The 16837-nt window shown below is 39.4% G+C and overlaps 1 protein-coding gene across 1 annotated transcript in view; it reads left to right on the top strand.

Moving 5' to 3' along the window:
- Positions 1-15439, top strand: part of VWF (von Willebrand factor) — a 138317-nt gene extending 122878 nt beyond the window's left edge. Inside the window, exons 47-52 of the mRNA XM_084270626.1 lie at positions 2702-2815; positions 6323-6421; positions 7683-7811; positions 8796-8835; positions 13174-13271; positions 15096-15439. Of these exons, the coding sequence (XP_084126752.1) occupies positions 2702-2815; positions 6323-6421; positions 7683-7811; positions 8796-8835; positions 13174-13271; positions 15096-15284 (669 nt within the window). The 3' untranslated portion in view covers positions 15285-15439. The remainder of the gene's footprint in view (positions 1-2701; positions 2816-6322; positions 6422-7682; positions 7812-8795; positions 8836-13173; positions 13272-15095) is intronic.
- The last annotated feature ends 1398 nt before the right edge of the window (positions 15440-16837 follow it).

Genomic DNA, 16837 nt, shown 5'->3' with positions numbered 1-16837 from the left:
GAAGATGTGTCCACAGAAGTTTATACTTCCTGGATTTCAAAACCTTTATTCTGGGTCCTTTAAGAATAGGTTTCAAGTTTCATTTTATATCAAGGGAAAACTTTGCTCCATTAACTCATTCACTGAATGGTTCCAAGTTTTGTGTCTTTTACTGCAGCTCTGTTAACTGACTGTGTCCTTAATCCCCTTACATTTTTGTCTTGTATCTGGTTACCAATATTATATTCCAGTAATTTGCTGTATTGCATTCACTCTGCTGTTCTTAACAATGCTGTGGGCTTTAACTGCAGACTTCCAAGCAGGTGGCTGTATTTACCAAAAGGATTAACTGTATCACTCATCTGTTTTCCCAGGCTTTTACTGAGTGGCATTTTCGAAGGAGATCTGAGTAGATTTGGTCTTTTTGCAGGTTATTTTTGTTGCACCGACTAATGCTGTGTTAGCAGATGTTGACAATTCACTCTAAGTTAGCCAAGAAAACACGATAGGTATATTATATAAAGGGGAAAAGATATATCAATCCAATATTTCATTCAGTTCTGTTATGCTAAGCTGTGTTCACAGAAAGCCATTGTTAAAGCAATTTGCATATGGATCCCTAAATACATTGAGTAAATATCATAGAACTAAGCTGCAGTGCAGACTTTGGATCAAGGTAAGACCTTCCCTCAAAAGCTGAAGGCACTTGTGTGTGAGAATTTTGTTTCAGCATGTCTAGCAAGTCCTGTGTTCCTGCCTGGAACAGTGAACATAGGATAAACTCAAATGTATCTGTTTTCTTTTTTTCTTTTTTTTTTTTTTTTTTTTTGTATTTCATGGGAAAGTTAGAACTACTAAAAGATCCAGTGAGGATATCAATTGTATAGTATCAATTGTGGATTTCTAGGCCCTTTATGATGTGAAAGCCTAGAACTACTGAGGCATTCTGTGACAGCATTTAGCTCTAGAGGGCCTGAATAAAGTATATTTATGATAGGTTGGGGTTTTCTTCAGTTTACTATTTTGAAGTAGGTCAACATGAAGAAGACATCTCCCAGATTTGCAAGGCTTTTTTTATGTCCATGGAGATGGGTGTGTGGAGCTACTAACCAGTAGATCAGTACTAGTGACAATGGATTGAAGGCCCTTTTGAGGCCACGTAGTCTGCACTAGACTATCACTCCGGTGTCTGAACAGTTAGTAAACAAGAAGTATGGAGCTCCATATGATGTTTGCTATTTGTCCCTCTCCCGTAAGAAAATGTTATGAGTGTGCCCTCATGCCTTCATCCACTCAGGTTTTTTAACCCTTCAGATTAATGACCTGATATTCACAATAAAAGGTTAAACCAAGAAAGATGAAGTGTCCATGTTGAGGTCTCAAGCTGAGTTGTTAAAGACAGGGATTTTCCTACTGGTTTTACCACCTCCATCATGTTGATGTGCCAGATCATTTTTTCTAAACCTCCACAAAACAAGAAAAAAAAAGTCAGCGTTATTGCTGATGCTTTATAGACAAGCACTAAGGCCTAAGGACCTCTACTGTGCTGGGGTGCAGAGTAGGAATTTAATTAAAATTCTTCAATCAGAGCATTTGTCCTTCAGTGTATATGTTGGCTCTGAACTATTCATTAACACCTTACTTTTACACTGCTACTCTGGCTGGTTTCTTTGTTTTGGTCTATTTATTCCATACAATTTATTAGTGTGGAACAAGGGGAAAAAAAGGGATTTAAGGATATGTATCATATGGAGAACGAGAAATTCCTCTTCCAAATAAAGTCAACAGTGACATTCCTTTGACTTTTGAAACACAACTCAAAGCTTTTATAATCTAGCAATATTCAGTGTTTACCTTATTTGTTAGGGTTTAGAAGTTCTTTCTGAAAATCTGGAGTAGACTCCTCCACTTTTGTCCCTTCATCCATAATTGTTTCTGGTTTTGGAGTTGAAAGGCTGTGCACTTGCGAAGCAGAAAAGACTTTGTATTTAGAATTCCTTTCAGTGCTAGGATCCACATCCTTGTTTCTCATTTAATAGCCTGGCATTTTTTCTCTATATTTTAAATGCCATTTTTGCTTGCATTGAAAAGGTGATGAGATCCAGAAAACAAAGTGCTGGGGAAGAACTCAAGAGAATTTGAATTGTGTGCCAGCGCAGCCACTGATGGACAAGTCCAGTTCTTCACTCAGCAATTATATTTCTGTTTCTCCTTTCTCAATTTTAAGCTTTTAGGTTTCTAGAGATTCCAAACATTATTATTACAAAAACAGTAGAATTAATTTCTGCTTGAGATCTGTGGGTTGTGATGGCTGAAGAACAAAAACTTGTTGGCAAACCAATTAACTACATTTGGGAAAATGAACTGTTGGCAACACCCCAACATATAGTCAGGATAGATCGTAACAAAATCTTCTACATCACTTTCAAGGATTCTGTTCCCACTTGCTAGCTTTGTAAGCAATGAAATAAGAAATGCCAATGCTGTTCTGCATATTAAGGAATTCTAAAGGACCTACTTAAAAAATAGCCTTGTGCTATGCTTCTAGCTGTAGAATCACAGATACAAAAATGTGGGTCTCTGGAAAGCTAGGGCATCATTTTTCTGTCTTCTCTTGTAAAGAATTGCAGTGCAAGAAATTTAATCTAGATAGAACTGCTCATTTATTTGAGTTTTGCTGAAGCCACAGTCACTGACTTACAAACTGATTCTAATGTTTCAGCCATGGAGACGCCTGATGGTGGATCAATGCACAACGTGTCTCTGCTCCTTCCAGTCAACATCTCGGAGATATACTCTGTCATGTGAAAAATTAAGCTGTGAACCATGCCCAATAGTAAGTAAGAGTGGTCTGGATGTTCTGATTAAGAATGTGTCTAGTGAGAAGGTCATGTTCTTTGCTGTATACAATAGTTTATGTCCTGCACAACTCTGCGACCTGTTGCCTTTCTTCATGTTTTTCTGAGAATTCCTGTGTTCCTTTTCCCTGAATTAGATAAAATATACCAAATGTGACCTAAACTCACAGTATAGGAAAGGTAATTTTTCATAGTACTCAGGTCCATGGGCACATTTAATTGTGTGTTTTAGACTACTTACCTTTAAGGCAAAATAAGGTTTGTAACAGGAAATGCTCTGACTGTCTCCTTTCCTATGGTGTTATCTGTCCTTCCCAGAACTGGCAGCTCAGCCAGATCTCCATGCATCAAGATGTTCCTGTGACTATTCCAAATCTGCTAATACCTGACTTCAATAATGCTTCTTTTTGGTTCCCAGCCATACCTTAGTTAATTTGAGGTGGCCTTTTTGAAGTCTTTGCTGCTGCTTTGCTGCCATCATCTGCAAGGAATAGGCTTAGCTGGTAAAGTCAGAGGTAAATTGTCCCACTGGAGTGCCTGACTAGTTATGCTCCGCTATATAGTTTTCTCTCTTAGCAGTAGTGTCAAGCAGAAGGAGACCTGAGCAAATCGAAGAGGCTGGCATCATCTTCCTCTCTTTGAAGAGCACAGAGCAGCAGCTAGGTTTCACAGAAAAAATAAATGCCCCTTCCTCTTCTTTCTTTCCCTGGATAATTTACAAGGGTATGTACTGATAGGATGAGGGGTAATGGTCTTAAGGTGGAGGAGGGTAGATTTAGATTAGATATTAGGAAGAAATTTTTCACTGTGAGGGTGGTGAGGCACTGGAACAGATTTCCCAGAGAAGCTGTGGCTGCCCCCTCCCTGGCAGCGTTCAAGGCCAGGCTGGATGGGGCTTTGGGCACCCTGGTCTAGTGAGGGTGTCCCTGACCATGACAGGGAGGATTGGGACTAGATGAGCTTTGAGGTCCTTTCCAAATCATTCTATGGTTCTAGGATAATGGATAGAGCCAAATGGGCCCAGCCAAACACAAAGCCTGTGCAAGCAGCAGCCGTTGAATCAAAAAGCCACATCTCTCATGTGATCAAATGGGGATTCCCAGCTGATATCCAGGAGAGGCCTACATTGGTGGGGGGTCTGCAAAAGACAGGGGCAGAGCTTTGGATGGGACCAGTTTTCAATCCCTAAGTAGAATTGGAAAGAGCAGTGTATTAAATCCAATTTCTGTAGTTTCATCGGTACTGATAAACTGAAGAGAGCAAAACTCCAGTCTCAAATTATGTCCTGCAGCCACTTATCTTGAAGAATTGTCATCAGTGTCCCAGATGGCCTGTTCTAACTATCAAACTTCCAAATAATTCCTGGGCACAGGTCAGTGGTTAGGACAAGCCACGTCCAGCCTGTTTTGTGGGGACAATACAGTTGAGACACACATACATGTTTCACTTGTCTGCAGGGCCAGAAACTGGCCTTGACACCCTTTACTTGCTAGTATGGATGTAGGCTGTGACAAAGGGGAGATTCTGGAATACTTTATGTGGTTCTGGACTCTAAAATCACCCTTCCTGTAGAGTATGATGTTAGACATAGGCTTTTGAAAGGAAATTAAATGGCCAAGCTCAGTGCTGAGCCTCTTCCTTGCCTCCCCAAAATATAACCTGGCAGATGAATGAATGAATCAGTGGCCAGAAACATGTATGGGTATGTATGTTCCCACACAAAAAGACACAATCATCAATTCTTGCTTTTCAATACAAGTAACCAGCTGCAGAAATTAAAGGTAGAAGAATCAATAAAATACATGGTAAAAAAAAAAAAAAAGAGGAAACATTCCTCTCCTGCTTCTTCACCACCCACACAATTCCCAAACAGCTCCTTTTCCCCCACCTGACCCAGAAGTACAGGCTAATCAAAAAACCTTGAAGAAAGGGCAATTTCCAGTTGGGCTTATTAAGCACTGTGGACTTGTGTTTAGGAGATGTGCAACTACCCAAGGGAGGTTGCAGGTCTAGGTGTATGTATCCCTTTGTAGCCATTGCAATGAATCTGTGGAGCTTGATGGGGAGGCGTGGGGAGAAGTCAAGTAAGTACAGAATGTTTTCATCCCCCTAAAGTCAGCCGGATTCGCATGTATACTTTGGATCTTTCCTGTCTCAGCATCATTGATTTCATGGTACACCCAGATTAAAAGCAACTGATAAAACTGTAACTGATAACTTGTAACCGATAAAATAATGGGTTAAGAGTACACACTTTCTCAGGAGCACCTGCTTTCTACTGGATGCTGGAGCTGTGAAAGTAAGTACACTGGTAATTGAAGTGCAGCCAACTGCAGTATATTCTCCTCATCGGGGTAAAACTTTGTTTTGGTCATTTTATGACCTACTTTAGGTGCTTAAATTTTTGCCAGTAGAGCAAGTTCACCTAAATAACAATGAAGTATGTTTTCTTCCAGTGATTTAATAGTAACCCCCCACCCTCTCCAAATTCTTTTTCTATAAAAAACATATGGATAACATACATGCCTTCACTCAACCAGAAAGTGTGTGTTGTCTTAAAAATGTTCAGCTCATCATAAGCAGCTGTTGGTTATGTGTAGCAGCTGGAGACACTGATGTAGGACACTTCATGTGTTAACTTGGTTCCTTTTGTGTGTTGAGTTTTTTTCCCTCTATTATCCACTGTATACCTTTCTTCCACTCCACCTAGTGCTGCTCATTCTCTCCACGCTCTTTTCCCTGCCACTAGTTTGCCCTTCCTGTGCCATCTGTGGGGCTCTGATAACCTTTCTCACCCCTCTGCTTCCTTCCTATTTAATCATTTCATATTTAACTTCATTTCATATTTAACTTCATTTCATATTTAATTTCATTTCACCATACCATCTCTGATGCTCCCTTTACTTTCTTGTTTTATCAGGACGTTTTCTTTATCTTTCCATAGCCCAAATTTTCTACCTTAGCCTTATTGTCCCTTTTCCCTGCCCACTGCTAATTTGTTATCTTCCCCTTTTCTCCTTCACTTCCAATTGCTTTTCCAAGCTGAACTGGGTAGTAGTCATTAGCTTTACAGAGAAACTTCTGCACACACCACAAATGTGAATTGTATTTCACTCCAAACACTTAAGTAAAATTCTTACCCTCTCCTACTGTTGTGTGGTGTTTAGTGGACCTGACCTTGCAACTGTTACAGTCAGAGAATATCGACTGTATATTTAGTGTACACAAGAGGCTTTGTGCTTGGAAATAAACTTCTCTCCTATTGTGTAATAAATCAATGCAAGGATTAATGCCAGCCTTTATAAATCAAAAGCAAGGAACTAATTAGATTAAGCTATTCTAGTCCTACTGTTTAAAAACACATTTTGCTGGCTATCAAATTGTCCACTGATTTAAAAAAAAACCACAACAAACCAGTCTACAAATAAGTATAGGAAGCATGCTTAATATAAATTAAGTTCAGAAAAGTGCCCTTTATTTCCTAGAATTACAGAAGGCAGGAAATCTCTGGCTCTTGCTGTGGAAGATGTGTGCCAACTTCATGTACCATCAGGCTGAGAGATGGAAGGCTTAAATACCTTCAGGTAAGTTTTAGCACACTTTGTTTTGTTAATGGGTAAATGTAACACAGACTTCTGGTGAACCCAAAGAAAATGCGTTTCTTTTTTCCTCCTTTCTAATAAGGCAGCATGGTATTCCTAGTGCCTTTTCTTTTATATCTCAGAACGGCTTCTCAAGAAAGTTAATTTTTTTGTTTGTTCGTTTTTAAAAGAAAAAAGGAGACTTCATAGGACAGTGCAAAATTCTAGAGGCATTCTAGATGAGTCTGTAAGCATGAAGGTTATCAAGGAAATTTAACTGGAATGTGAGCTCAAGCAATGACTTAGAGGAAATTTAAAACCGCCTTTTAAATGAGAAATTGTTAATTTAAGTAAAAACAGCAGGGTCTTAAACTGGCTATTTTTCTGGTTAAAATCCATCAGCTTGTCAAAAGAAACAGCATATAACATTTTCTTTTATTCCATTCCTGATCTAAATTTTAGATGAGGAAAGCATTGGAACAGCAATAAAGCTGGTGAAGGGTCTAGAGCACAAGTCTTATGAGAGGCAGCTGAGGAAATCGGGGGTGTTTAGCCTGAAGAAAAGGAGTGGAGACCTTACTGCTCTCTACAACTACATGAAAGGAGGAGCTGGGTGTTGGTTTCTTCTCCCAAGTAACAAGTGATAGAACAAGAGGAAATGGTCTCAAGTTGCATTTAGATTGGATGTTAGGAAAAATTCCTTCACCAAAAGGGTTGTCAAGCACTGGAACGGGCTGCCCAGGGAAACGGTAGAGTTACAGTCCCTGGTGATATTTAAAAGATGTGCAGATGTGGTGCTTAGGGACACGGTTTAGTCGTGGACTTGGCAGTGCTAGGTTTGTGGTTGGACTTGATGATCTTCAAAGTCTTTTCCAACCAAAACGATTCCGTTTCTGTGTGGGGGTGAGGTGCAGTTTTACGATATTTCAAAAGAAGTTCCTAACTCTTCCAGAAGTTATTCACATATATGTCTCTCTATAAGATAATTCATAGCCCAAACTCCCAAGTTTCTCACTTTAAAAAGTTTCTCTTTTAAGTTAATAGAAAATTCTTCGCTATTAAGAGCTGAAAATGGTCAGATTTTGGCAGTCTTGACTGAGCTGTAATCAATATGGTTATGGAAATTTTGACATTTTATAAACTTCGCCACCATGGTACATTATTTTAAATATCAGTAATGGAATAGTCAGATTGTATAGTATCCTTAGAACTTACTGCCCTATGTTGTTTCTGTGTAAAGCTAACGGTCCTCAAATCTTTACAGCCAAATGAATCACTTCAGGATGGCTGTGATGGTCACTCCTGTAAAGTGAATGAGAAAGGAGAATTTGTCTGGGAAAGGAGAATCACTGGCTGTCCTCCATTTGATTCCAGAAGATGTTTGGCTGAAGGAGTAAGTAGGGAAACGGGTCCTGTTTCCACGTTTCCTAATAGACTCTGTCACGTTTATGGTTCTGTATATAGATACCTTATGTTTATTAGGGTGGGAAACCCCAACCCTCTCCCAGCACCTTGGCTAAACTGAATTTGAACTTTCTTTGAAATTCAGAAAGATCTAAGTTTTCTTTATTTTAAAAGAAATGCTGGTTTTATGTGGAACTATACTGCAGGGGAGATGCTGAGCTTGCAGTAATTTTGTTCCATATGAAGCAATAAGGATAAGAGAATGGTCATTCTAGCAATGTTTCCAGTTCCAGAGGAAAACTGTGTGGATAATTATGCAAAGTGATAAAATAATCAGATCATATCGGAATAAATATTTATCTGTGCTTCCTTTTGCTGTGGGTTTTCAGTAATTTTTCACCATATATGTATTTCTAAGAATACTTTTCTGCATGGTAGTAACAAATCAAGAGAAATACAATTTTTGGCTGTTGGAACTTATTTGACAGATGTGATATTTTATGATGATTTGCTTGTACATTTTCAGCTGTTGTGGACTAGGTATGCTTTCATCTACATTGCTAAAAAAAAATCCCCAAGAATGGACTGTTTAACTTCCTTCCTTAAGCAGACATAAGTTGCTATTAGTTTTATCACTCTGGTTCCCAGAAAATTATTTGTATTCAATGTCTTGTCTTTAGAAAGCCCTTAATATAAGGTGAAAGCAATATTTGCAGGTGCTGAACTTGCTACTGTGGTCAATTATTTCCAATTAGCTATCAACAAATACAATCACAAATTCAAAACCTTAAAATAGGTAAAGAGACAATAGTCACGCTGATTGATATTTTTGTACAATACAGAAACGCAGATTTGTTGCCTGATACTCTGTTTTCAACATTCCTTTATAATATTCCAGCAGATTTAAAAAAAAAAAAATTAAAAAGTGTACTACTTGTGTCAAAACAGACGTTTTCTTCTTTTATCCTTTTAGGGCAGAATTGCAAAAATTGGCAGTACCTGCTGTGACACATGTAAGTAAATAAGCCAAAGTCCTGTATGGAGATGTCATAGAGTGTAAGGAGTTACGTTATGCATAAGATGAAGTTTAATGAAACAGGGCTAAGAAATTTAGTTTAGAATAATGTCAAACAAATCCACCCTCTGAATGGAATACTTCTGTCATGTTTTGTTCACTGGAACACGTGTTTTGACAGTATTCACAAGTGCTTAGAAAGAAATGGATACTCTTCACGTTTTATGCAGGTGCTCATTATGAATTTTTTATTTTATTGTTCATCTAAAGATAGCAGTGCTGCACACACAGGTTGACAAATCACATAACCTGATTCTGAATTTGTGAGACAACTCGTTCATGAATAATCAATCCAATTAAAAGGAATTTAACAAAAAAACTCACCCTAACTCTGGTGGAGTTTTGATAATGTAATAACCAAAAAATGGTAGGGAAAAATGCTTGTTCAATTCCTATTGAACAGCCTTACTATGTCTTAAATTTGTTTAGGAGTCAGTCTTGCAACTCTCAATTTCATGCATCATTTTGTAGATAATCCAAATGTCAGTCAGACTGTGAGCATAGGAAGTGTTTGTTTACATGAAGGAGGATTTCAGGGCTAGCTTCTCATTTCTAAAATGAATCTCTGATGCTTTTGTGAACAGACAACTTCTCAGTTTACTCCTTTGTATGTAAAAAATTAATAATGTGTTAGCTCCTTTAAAATAAATTTAATAAATTTAATAAGAAAAATTAACAAAAGATTGATACTCTCTTTTAATGTCAGAATATCAACATCTTGCCTGTTTTCCATTAGCCTTTTTTCCTTTTATTTTACATTTTTTTTAATGCATGTGCTAATAAATAAAAGATGGCCAGTATAGTGCCCATCACCACACTGGCACAGTAACTGCTGTAATAATACCCCTGATGAAGGATGTTAACTCCTAGAGAGTTTGCAGCCGTTGTCTGTCTGTATAATCACTGAATTCTGGCTTGAGAAATAGAAACCAGAAAGCTATTGAGATAGACTGACATCAAATGGCTCAAACAGGTAATTTAGTTAAGACAATGTTAATCTACCAGGCTTCAAGTAAGGAATACTGAAAATTATTTACTAACAAAAACCAGATTTATTATGTAAAGGACAGGATGTTGGCCAGGGTCGACCAATTGAGAATGCCTATCACTGCAGTTGAGGAGGGGAGAAATTCAGTTCCAAATGAGGACAGCTTAGTACATGTATTTATTTAACAGTTATAGTGATTTAAACATGATACCTCCTTGCAGCAGCAAAAGCAAACTGATCTTAAAGGAAGCACCCCATATGGCTGCACAGTCCTTTTCCTGCTCACCTCTCTGTTCAGGGCCCTTCATAAGGAAAAAGCCAACACATTGCATCCAGCCAGCTAACCATGGATTATCAACTGAAGGATGGCAATTAACATGTAGCTCTGAATCAAGCAGATACCTCTAGATACCAAACTCTCTCTCTCTCCTTCGTATTTATATCTTTCCATCAGGCCACTCAGTAGAAACATGCAGTCTGTTGCATACTCTACTGGGAACACCAGGGCCTAGCAAACCTACCATAAAATCAGAGTAACTTGATTATTAAAAGTCAGATGAGAGAATAATCATTCTCATGGACACAGACACTTAGATATAGGTTACATTGGCTTCCCAGGTCTTGAGAGGGTTTCTATTTCAGGCACCTCAGTATCATAAAGAATTGGGCAAAGAACTCATTCTCTCAAGTTTGAAGCACATTTCGGGTTGATGCCTTTGTTTCCCTAGAGACCTATGTGCCTTTGAGCTAAGGTTATTTAAGAAGCCAGTTTCCCTTTCTGTGTTATGCCTTGGCAATTGGCATTCATTAGTGCTTCTGAGGGCATTGTTCTAGGTTTTAAGTATGTAGGAGCATATAAGTGAACAGGCTTATTTTCTCATTAGATTTTTGTGGTACCAGCAAGGTTACCTTGATTATTAGTAAAGGACATTCCTGGCTTTCCTGCTTAACAAAGAAGTTGTATCTTTGCTTCTGACCTCTTTTCCCTGTTGATTTTATTTGACTATGTCTTGTTACGTTGCAAGCACTTGCCCTGCAAAGAAGGCACAGTTTACCAAAAAAGTAAATGAGAGCAGTAAAGTAACTTGAGAACAAGTCGGTAAGTCAGGATCAAAAAGGTAACGAAGCTGTGTTGAGTGTGATGACAATTATTTTATTTGGGCTTTTCAGTTGTGTAGACAATTGTGTATTCCTTCCAGGTGAACAAGTTTTATCAAAAGAAGTGATGAAATCATTAAAGAGAACTGGCAGTTCCAACCCTGGAGCCAAGAACACTTTTAGTTTGCTTTCTTTTTTTTTTTTTTTTATGAAATATAAAGCCTTAGCAAGGCACAAAGCCAATTTGGTACTAGCATTCCCATGGAAAAAGTATTGAAAGCTATGTTTACTGCTAGGAAGATAGATATGTTTCTTTTCAATTTCTGTATCTACTTAGTTGTGCAGTTGGCCAGCTGAATTCCTTCAGCTGTCTGAAATGCTGTTGTGTAGCACTTAAAAAAAAAAAAAAAAGAAAGGAAAAAGCTCAATATTCTGGTAAATATATAAATTCCTTTTGTTAGCTAGAAAATCAGTAAAGGTAGAAGCCCGTCTTTACACAGAGAGACAGTACTATATTAATGCTATAAAGAACTACAGTTTGCAGTACAAAATATACCCACTTAAAGCATTAGCTCCTTCACAAGTCCTTAGATGAGGACTAAAACAGACAAGAGTGTTGAGAATAAAATAGTTTAAGTTAGTCTGTATTTGAGCATGTCAATGGAGAGGTCCCTTTCAAAGATGGAGGTGTAATTTCAAATAGCAATCCAACCTTACAAAAAGGCAACTGCTGATTCCCTGAGTTGCATCCTCCACTCATAACAAATCCAGACCTACTGCCTCCTGTGTGGAAGTTAGAGGGAAAGAAACAAAGATAATTTATTTATCATTAAGAGCAAGAAGTTTTGGAAAACAAGTGTCAAAGTATTTAATGACTTACTGAAAGTGGTAGAAAAGTTTCTGTTGACATAAAATTAAATTCTTTTTTTTCAGAATTAGTATTCCGATTTTATCTTTTTCCCTAGTCTTTCTTCTTGCCAGATTAATTTTCTTCAAAATCCACCACATGTGCAAAGACTGTTAGTAGCTGTCAAATCCAGGAGCCTGATAGAGGTGAGGCTGCCACAGCTCCATAGCCCCAGGTTCAGGCAACAGCGAGGCTGAAATGTACCCTAATAGGCATGCATGCAAACACGATGTACGACGTGTACACAGACATTCTTTACATACATATACACAGAAATGGTACTCTGGTAAGAACAAACAGCACCCACTTCTCATCCTGATCTCCCCTCTGGATGATCAGGATGAACGTCCTTAGTGTTCTTTTTCACTTTCTCCAGTAACTGGTCCTGCGTCCCTGCTGACCTAGATGCATGTGCCCCATGACCTGTGGTCCAGTTCCAGTTGCTGGTACTTACACCTCCATACATGCAGAACAGAGTCCATCATTCAGGACAAGTAGCTAGAAATGGAATTTAATAGGAAGACAGCACAGACTTCAGGGATCAAACACAGGGCAAGGTCCAGCAGAAGTATGGACCAACAGCTGTTTCTTTTGCAACCAGCCCCCTTTATGTCTTTAGCCATCCACTTTCCCATGTTTGTTCCTCACCAAACCACCTTAATCCCTCTCTTTTCCCACCTTTTGTTGCTCCCCTAAAAATCCTGATGAGAAAGTCTTGTAGAATCCCAAAGTGTTCTTCCCTAGCAGCACATAAGGATCCCATGCAGTGACTCACTTCAGCCTAAGGTGAGCTGGAGAGCTGCTCCCAGTGACTCATCTCAACAGGGATCATCCCAAAACTGGGATCTCTCTCCTGTGGCAGCCCCAGGAATAGCCAGGTCAGGTTTCTCTGATTAGATTGTTTGGGTTCTCATGTGTGTCATCTTTGTCTTGTATACCTGCTTTCCCCTGTATCACTGAATGATCTTTAAAAGGACTTATCTAGCACAGAACCCAACAGATAAAAGGCAGACATTAGGAGGCAAGGTGTCTTTAAAAGCAATCAGTTAAAGAGAAACATGAGGGAAAATCTGCTCTCTGTTGGAATTTTAGGGTTGTAGCATGATCTAGCCACACACATTAGTTACTCTTATCAGGCACACCTAATTCTCTTGCTGGAGATCTTACCAGGAATGATATCTCACTAGCAGCGATTTCAGTAATAAGGGGCAGGGAGTTTAAAAAAAACAACCAAATAAATATTGTAACCACTTTCAAAAACTTTTTCTTTTTAAACTTGGTAGGTGTGGAAGTGGAATGTCGACCAGTGAGTACCAGACTGCAGTACAGAAACAGCAATGGATGTGTAGCTGAAAGGGAAGTCCCTATTTCTCATTGTGAGGTAAATAACAAACACATCCCCACACCAACGTCTGCCCTCACCCCCTTTCTGTCTTCCACAAGGGAAATCTTTGCCTCCAATATGGCTTCACTTCAGTAAGTGGAGCATCACTTTCTGTCCTTCTCATTGATTCACTCAAGAGTAAACCTCATTGTCACTTGTTCCCTAAAGTAATTTGGTGATGCTGAATTTTCCCTATTCAGGCCAGTATGAATAATGGCATGTGCCAGGCACAAAGGTTTTGTTTCTACCATTCTCCTTAATTTCTATTGGAAGCAAATGACTCTAACGTGGTTTTGTTAGGACTTTGTACATAAAATAAAAAAACCAAAACAACAAAAAAAGCAAAATACAACACCAAATTTTCATCTTTGTATTAGTGAAGCTGATTTTCAGATGTGAGTCTACGCTAAGCATACATATCCCTCTCCAGGCTCTGAAGTTGATTTATGAGAGCATAAATAGATATTTAGATGCATAATACTTGACAAGACATTTAATCTTGAGTGCTACGATTTGACTTCTCTGCCCTATGAGCTGTCTGATTCCTCCATTAGCCTGAGGACTAAGCTGTTGTGTTCTGCATGTCTTGTGCATTTCTTCCATAATCAGATTAAAAGTTTAATTCCTGGGCCATCACTGCTTACAGTTTATAGGACAAATTGAGTTTGAAACAGGAGCATGGTTTCTCCCTTCTAGATGCTCCCATCTCTCTGGGACTGGGAACCAGAGATGACATTCTTTTCCCGGACTGGGTTGTAGCAGGTCAGCTGCTTCATCCAAGATAACCAAGCTTCATACAGGCTTCATCGTATATGACCCTTGTATACAGTCTGAACTGTGGCATACAAGGGTAGCAGTCAAGAAGATGGCTTGTGCCCAGCCCCTTGAGTCTTCCCTTTAGTTAAGGCAGTAGGCAAAATGAGGCTGCCTTTCCCATAACTACAGTGTGCAACAGAGAGAAGTATTAAGGGCATATGTGCCCAGGCTTTTCAGGGTAGCAAACTACCCTTCTCCAGGTAGTTACTCAAATCTTAATGAGAGTGATAGGTTTATGAACAACAACAAAACCACCTTTCATTAAAAAAAAAATATAATCTTGCCTACAAAGTCAGTGATAACGAGGTCCTTAGTCATAAAGTCATATGTATTGAAATTTCCCCTGCAAAAATACAGATTTAAAATTGTAAATCTGGCCATATAGCATGTAAACCAAACACTGCTGGTCCTCCCTGATAGTGCTATGCTTTTTTTTTTTTTTAATTCTACTCAGAAATAAGAGCACAGAGCCACAAAAAGAAATGGACTCCGATAGAATTTGATGTGTGGCCGTATTTTTTTTTTAACTTCATGAAAGATTATAGCTACAACCATTGACAGGTTGGTCTAAATTTATAAAGTGGTCAGACAAGCAGAACAAGGAAAAACAGCAACCAAGAAGACAATGGACGTGTGGCTTGCAACATTCTGGCCAAAGCACTTTCTGAATGCATGATCTCATACAGCTGAGACGACAACCACATGTACTTAGAAGGCAACACGCTAGCCCTGGGCATCACCTGTGTTGTTTTAAATTACACTTTTTTGTGTCATCAGTTTCTTCACCTCTCCTTTGCTCTGCTTATGCTCATACGACATTACTCTGACCAGCACCCCACACTCTGGAGTCAGATACCTGTTTCTGAGTGTGTTTGACAACAGAACACTGACCTCCAGGTGAAGTCATCCATGGATGTGTAGATGGGAAGAACCTGGATGTTGATTGCACTGACTCCTGGCATCATTCCAACTCAGTATATCTTTTTTTTTTTTTTTTCCATTTAGGGCAAGTGCAGAAGCAATACCAGATACTCAGCAGAGACAGGGAAATGGGAAGATGTGTGCAGCTGCTGTACAGCCACTAAAACAACCCTAGTCACAATCCCCCTCCGGTGCGCAAATGGGACAGTGGGGCAGCATTACATCCCCTCTGCCTCTCAGTGTGAATGCTCCTCTCGGAAGTGCACAGACTGAATAGCTCCAAGAAAGCCAGTTGTATAATCTCAAGTTTCATGATGAAGCAACTTCACAGTGCAAGCCCTGTTTTCTCTCTGTAGACCATTTTATCCAGTAGAATCCTAACTAACTAATTGTATCAACATAGCAAGCAATAAAACTTACTAGCACAACGGAGCGTTTTCTGATTATTCTTGGGGGTGTTTGTAGGTAAGATATTACAGATTGTATTGTACTGTTCTCCATCTTCACCACAGAAAGTAATCCACCTTATTAAAAGAAAAACCCAAAAAAACCTTAAAAACCACATCAGAGTAACAAACAGTTGCTTCTACTTAAAGTTCATATCCTAAAGCATTTAATATTGTCTTCAGAGACATTACACCTGCATTCCTCACTTAAAACCTTACCGACACACTGAGGACTTACAGGTTTTTGGTCTTTTTTTGTTTTTTTTTTTTTTCTCCTCTTGTCAGGGAGTACAGTGCTCCTGGGAAGTGTAGCAGAGAAGATCAGGAAATGGGGTTATTACTGTGCAGCTTTTAGGTTGGCATCTGTGGACGTGAAGGCAGTTCAGAGGATGTTGTCACCGTTGCCCCTGAGTCACAGGGAGGAAGATTTTGAAACAAAGAACTAAGGCTCCTCACATGAATGTCAATATCACATGATTAAACAGGCCGAAGTACCTCCCCATCTGCATGAATGGCTCCCTTTGGGTGCAAACAAAAACTCCCTCTGTGCTTTCAGCTAAAAAGACAAGCTGTATTCTGTTTTTAAGAGGAACCAGGCAGATCCCTGCTGTTTTGCCATTCAGCTCAGGATTCAATACATATTGAATTGTATGCCCATTTTTCCTTTACTATTTGTTCAAGACATCCTCCATTGCTGGAGAATGCTAGGAGAAGTGCAGGCCTTCCACACTTCTCTCTTTTCTTCTGCTGTGAGCCCACAGTAACCCCAGGGAGAGAAACCAAGTTTTCATTTGCAACAGCCCCACTGACTGCAGATCTCTGTCATCAGTTTTTATTCCAACCTCACTCTAGCACCTTGTTGTAGCCACCTCCAGATATTAAGCTTCCCAAGAGATGGATTTGTGTCACCCAGGTAATCAGGCACACAGCAGCTCATCTGAAGCTGCAAATAAGCAACTCCTGGAACATCAGAGAGGACAAGAGAAAAGGAGTGGATAGGTGGTAAAAGGAGATGCCTTCCCCTTCCAGTTGCTGGATGGCCCCTTTGTTTCTATTGGTGCCCTCACCTAGACTGACCTTTCTTAGTTCATGAAAGCTGCTGGGATTGCAGCCTAAAGCTTCATGGCTGCAGACAGGTAGTCTAATCAGTTAATTGTAGGAGTTAGGCACTGGCTTATCAGGAAGGGGAGGACACAGAGAAGCATCCCCGGGGCAGAGATGGAACCACAGTTTTCTGAACTTCTGAAACGCAGCCATGCGCAGCTGGTCTTTTCCACCAGCAAGGAAGTGGATGGACAGATGTAAAGAGCAGGAGGGCAAACATTCCTGCTTTCATTAACCAGAAAAATTTCTTGGATCTAAGCATCTCAAGAGAAACAG

The sequence above is a fragment of the Gallinula chloropus genome, assembly GCF_964237585.1.
Source record: "Gallinula chloropus genome assembly, chromosome: 1".
Taxonomy (NCBI): domain Eukaryota; kingdom Metazoa; phylum Chordata; class Aves; order Gruiformes; family Rallidae; genus Gallinula; species Gallinula chloropus.
This window is presented reverse-complemented; position numbering and strand designations above follow the sequence as displayed.